Raw genomic sequence first — 5,939 nt, 5'->3', positions numbered from 1 at the left:
CTGGACTTAGATTATATTCCAGCTTCTTCTGGAAGGATCACATTCAGCCACACACAGAGTAACGTAACCCGTCGTTACTTTTAAAACTGCACCTGAGGTCAGTTTCTCTCAGGAGGCCAGTGTTGCCCGGTCCAAGATGGCGGACGCATTGACGTTTCACCAATCAGGGTGACAACGTCAATAAAGTTCAGTAACACTACTTACATCTTTGCCTTTCACATGATTTCAAATCCAAACCCTCAAGTCATCATGGTGTGTTTAAATGTTTCAGCAAAACTCACCTAAAGGCAGTTTTTTTTCTTCATTACTTCATTTCTTCAATTCAATGGATTCACAGATTTCTTGAACGCATCCTTATTCTTCATTTTAAACGTGTTTTCCACCTCCAGCGGCACCACGTGTCCCAGGCCCATCGATTGACAATTTCTGCGTCTTAAAGGAGACATATCATGCTTTTAAATCCTTCCTTTTTACATCTAAATCATACAGTTGTGGTCTATATAAAGCGGAACTGCAATGCTTGGGTCTGAATTCCTCATTATTAGAGCTCCACAGGCCCCTTTTCTACCCCTTTTCTGATGCGCTTCTGAGAGCAACTCGTTTTGGGGCGGTCTCTTCATACCCCGCCTCCTCTCCAGGTTGCAGAGGTGACACTCGGTTCAACTCCACCCTGTTCGGCCATCTTTGTAGTTCGATAGAACAGATACAATTATCTAGCGGCGCAGAAACTTTATATTCACACATTATTTACAAAATGTCAACAAGGGAAGATTTGTCCATCCAGCCATACATGTTGGAGCCAGAGTCGGACCCGGCGGAGCCAGATGAAAATGACCATGATGCACCTACAGAACAACGTCTTCATATGGATGTAACGCAATGGTGTGTTACTATATTTACACTAACTTCTCCATCCATGCCCACTACTACAATACTGCCTGTATTACAACGACTATTTAACACAGAAGTTACATTCTAATCTAAAACGAGCACACAGCGCTAACATATGAAGACGGTGCAACTGCTAATGCTAACAAAACAATGACAGGGACGTCTTATCATCACACTTTTTAGCGTTATATACAGCTTACCGAAGTGCTCTGTTCGTCGTCTCCATAGATAGAAGGAACTGACCGCTCAATCAGACCAAGTCTTTCGGCAAATCCTTCTTTATACTGGCGGAGGTTGCTGAAGCAGTCGTCCTTAAAGTGCTTCGCGCACACAAAAATGACCTTACCCACAGATGTGGGTACATTTCTGTGAAAAATAAAACTCAACCAGGCACTTGGAAAAGGTTCTGATGCTGGGAGACGGTGTAACGAAGCTTGTGGGTTACTACATCCAACAACCGAACATTTCCACTTATCCTTCGACAAAATCGCAGCGAGAAAGAAAAATGGCGGATTGCTCGAAGTGTCGATGTCCTAATTTGGCAGTTCCGCTGCGAATACTGTGACGTCATTGTTCAAAAAACGTAATAGAGAATAGAAAAATCGAAACCGATCGCAAAATATGCCCAAAACAGAATATAAAGATATCAACGGAGCACCTGAAGAGACTACTTTGAACTTTTCTGTACTTCTAAACACTCTAAATATACAACAACATGCATTTAAGGGCTAAAAAAGTGGATTTAGCATGATATGTCCCCTTTAAATGAGTTAAAACATTACAAATATCTGCAGCTCAAATAAAAAGTTCCACCTGCGAAGGAGAGGCGGAGGGATACACACACAAGCTAGAATTTTTGAATATTTCTTTAATTATTATTTTTTTAAGGGTTCAACCACATCGTTTTCCTTTGGAGTTTCTGGAAACTATTATTATTATTATTATTTATTTATTTATTTATTTATTTTTCAGAACTGTTGAATTTCATTCTGGGTTAGTGGCTCGCGCTTCATCGTCGCCGCCATATTGGACCGGGCAAACTGTTTGTTGTTTTTGTTTTTTTAAATGGCGTCCTACAGTTCGGATTCTGTTTTTGAATCGACAACTATAAGTGTTCATTTTACAAACCAGTCGTCCAAATCTCTAACTAACATCCAGACAGGCTGACATTTACAGAACATCTAAATATTTGTCTCACACGTACAATCTGGAGTTTTCTCCCAGTATCATTCTCTTAATAATTCATTGATCAATGTCAACATGTAAACTGAATAAAAACTTACCTGCTATTTGTTGGAAAATCCACATCAATCCTTTTCCTTGCATGTAAATAGAAATAACAGAATGACGGTCAGTGTCTCAGGGTTGATTTGCTAAAACAAACAAAACATGTTGTAATTGACGTTTATGGTACAAATATTAAATGTCAATTTATGTCAATACATCGAAAAGAAATATTATTTTCAGTTTGACATTTTACAGAAAGAAATAATGGATTAAAATTAATCTTCATGTTTATTATTCAGGTCGATAAATAAGTTAAACTAATGATGAAAGACTCATTTGCTCTCAGTATATTGAATTTTAGTGTTTTTATATTGGTTTATAATTTGAAAAAAAAAATCCTCCAGTGTTACTTTTTAATGCTGATTAATTAAGTCGCTACATAAAATAAACAAAACCTCATTTTGATCAATTTTTTTCCGTTTAGAGTTAAAAATACAAGATATCAGCACTATTTCTTTAAAGGACATAAAGTTTAAAGGTTGTTGTGTTTCTATGGAGTCAGGTGCAAATAAATGAACTGATAAATGAATAAGAAACGTGTAAATGTGAAGAAAAACATGGAAGAAAACAGTGAAAGAGAAAAGTTTCACGTATGAAATCCCAGCGTGTGAGCAGAGCGCCACCTGCTGGCAAACTGCAGAAACACCTCAGGATGAGCTGCAAAACCAAAGTGAGACGATGCTGAGAGTTTCAAACCTCGATCTCAAATCAAGAAGCTGTAAAAACTCTTTGAAATGATGATTTTACTTCCGTCTGGCTGCGATCGGAGAAACTCCCGGAGTTTCAGGTTCAGCGGCTCGGTGGAGAATCCTGACGGAGGATCCTGATGGAGAATCCTGACGGAGGATCCTGATGGAGAATCCTGACGGAGAATCCTGATGGAGAATCCTGATGGAGAATCCTGACGGAGAATCCTGACGGAGGATCCTGATGGAGAATCCTGACGGAGGATCCTGACGGAGGAGCCTGATGGAGGATCCTGACGGAGGATCCTGACGGAGAATCCTGACGGAGGATCCTGATGGAGAATCCTGACGGAGAATCCTGACGGAGGATCCTGATGGAGAATCCTGACGGAGGATCCTGACGGAGGAGCCTGATGGAGGATCCTGACGGAGGATCCTGACGGAGGATCCTGACGGAGAATCCTGATGGAGGATCCTGACGGAGGATCCTGACGGAGGAGCCTGATGGAGGATCCTGATGGAGGATCCTGACGGAGGATCCTGACGGAGAAATGAGAAAACTTCTCCATCAAAATCCAAATCTTATCAACAATTCGCCCGAACAGGAGATCAGAAGTCTTTTCTTTCTCACTGTGACCGTCTGTCTTCATATAACTTTATACCGTCAATCCTCCGGATGTATGTTCTCAGATTATGTTCTCAGATTATGTTCTCAGATTATGTTCCATCAAAACCAGCCAGAAATACTCGACTACTCAAATAAATTCTTTACAAGTGTGAATCCAGTGCAAATTAAATAAAACCAGGTAAGAGCAGCTTCGAGCACGAAAATCAAAATAAGAGAACATTACAGTCCAAAACCGCACAAACTCATCAAATCTGCCCAAAAGTACCAGAATAAAATCTAAAACTGATGAAATAATAAAATCTAAACAGATGAAATCGGCTCAAACTACTGAAACATTAAACCAAACCAACCTTCAGACATTTTTTATAAAACATGTAAAAAATACTCCATTACTGGGGCAATCAAAGCAATACAGGGTGTACGTTACCGAGTAAGACGTTACTTTTCATTTGGGGAAAGTTACTCTGGAACTCGACATGTTTGAGGTTGTTGCTCTTTTCCACCAGCAGATGGAGCTCTTTACCTTCTGACCAGAGATGAAGGCTTCTTCTCCTCCTCCTCCTCCTCCTCCTCCTCCTCCTCCTCCTCCTCCTGATTATGATGAACTTATTGATTATATAAATGTTTATAATAAGATTTAAAAATCAAAGATCATTTGATCAGTTTGGGAGTTTTGTCTTTTCTTTTGTGGGTTTGTAAAGAAATGTGTTAAAAAGAAGTTTTAATTCCCTCTCCTCTGATATGTCACATGATGCAGTGATGTCATCACCCTGGTTAGCAGTTGGGGGTCAAAGGTTGGGGGGGGGGGGGGGGGGGGTCACACAGAAAGGGTAAAATGTGTGAACATCAGTGTCAAACAGTGACAACATGTGGTGGATCAATAACCTTGGAATCTATTGGTTTCCATGGTGACAGATGAGGCATGAGTGAAGGTCCGCGCTCGACCGAGTGTAGTTCTACCGAGTGTAGCTCTACTTTTGAAGTGTGTAGTTGGTTGTTGGTATGAAGGTTGTTTCTGTCTCTGTTTCCTCCACCAGGACGGAGTCCATCAACAGCTGCATCGTCGATTCTGGAGTAATCGGGGGTCAAAGTCTGGGCCGTGTCTCGTTAATCTGGAGTTACCAACACGAACAAATACCACAGTTCAGAACCTGGAGAGGATCGAGTCTGGAAACACTGAACCTGCAAGTCCAGGGAGAGGGCAGAAAAACCCTCCTGTTCAAAACGCCAGGCCTGGAGCTGAAAGACAGGCATTTCCAGGCCCTTGTGAACACACACACACACACACACACACACACACACACACACACACACACACACACACACACACACACACACACACACACACACACACACACACACACACACACCTTTAAAGGTGAAATAAAAAAGGTCTACAGACGGAGGAAGAAGCCGTTTTGGAAAAAAGAAACTTTATTTGGAAACATTATGGAGAGAAAACAAACCCAAAAAATGTTTTAGAGTTTTGTTTTGTATTTTTTTTTCCATTTCTGAAAATCATGTTTATTTACTATAATACAGAGCGGATGTTAAAAGTGGGCGTGGTTTGTACACCAGTGTGACAGGATGAGAGCGGATCCCAGTTAAAAAAAAAAACAACAAACTGTTGACTGATGGAAGAAAACTACAGACGAACAGCTTTACCATGTATCATCTAGCAGCTGCTGAAGCCCCGCCCCCCCGCCCCCCCCCGCCCCCCCCCCCCCAACCAAACCCAGAGGTTCTAAACAAACGAGGAGAAGAAGAAGAAGAAGAAGGATATTAAAGATCGGATCAGTTTCAGCTTTGAAAAAAAACTAAAAACTGCAACTTGTCTCTTCGTTCATTCAATTAATTTCAAGCATCAAACTAAAACAAAAAGCCCAAAGCTTTTATTTTCTTAAATTTTCAGTCAAAGTTTTAAAACAAGACGCTTCGTGCTCACGTCTCAGAAATACGTGAAAATGTGTTTGTACTGCCCCCTAGTGGCAAGAAAAAAACACAAGTTGAATTCTTTTGAGGGAAACTTTGAAGAAATGTAGTCGAACTAAAGAAAAGTTACTTTACTCGACTTTACTGACGTTTACTGTTTTTTTTTTTAATCAACTGGAGAACGTCATTTAAACGTGCTTGAGAGCAGCGCCGAAGAGTTTTAAACTCAAATTTAAATCAAAAACTTTCATGTTTTACAGTTTCGTTCTTCTTCATGGCGCCAGATTCTGAAAAAAAGATTTTCAGACGTTTTGGATCCAAAAAAAGTGAAGAATCACAGATTTATTGTGAAAAGTACTGAAGCCATTTGGCTGCTCGGCCAGTTTAACAGAATAAAAGTCCTCTGACCGTTTTGTAGTTTTTCGAAACGTTTGGATTGAAAAACATTTACGTCTTAAAATCGTCTCGGCGGTGAGACGTTATTTTTTATTCATTCTTTAATTCACATTAAATCT

At 40.3% G+C, this 5,939-nt stretch overlaps 1 protein-coding gene across 1 annotated transcript in view; it reads right to left on the bottom strand.

Annotated features, from left to right (window-relative positions):
* Positions 1-2,967: 2,967 nt before the first annotated feature.
* arhgap5 (Rho GTPase activating protein 5) overlaps positions 2,968-5,939 on the bottom strand; it is a gene marked incomplete at its 3' end in the record, with an annotated part of 57,634 nt that continues 54,662 nt past the window's right edge. The window contains exon 6 of the mRNA XM_080479807.1: positions 2,968-3,391. Coding sequence (XP_080335933.1) covers positions 2,968-3,391 — 424 coding nt within the window. The remainder of the gene's footprint in view (positions 3,392-5,939) is intronic.

This window comes from Lipophrys pholis, assembly GCF_963383615.2.
Source record: "Lipophrys pholis genome assembly, chromosome: 14".
NCBI classification, from domain to species: Eukaryota; Metazoa; Chordata; class Actinopteri; order Blenniiformes; family Blenniidae; genus Lipophrys; species Lipophrys pholis.
Note: the sequence above shows the minus strand (reverse complement) of the source record. Positions and strands in the feature narration are given on the sequence as shown.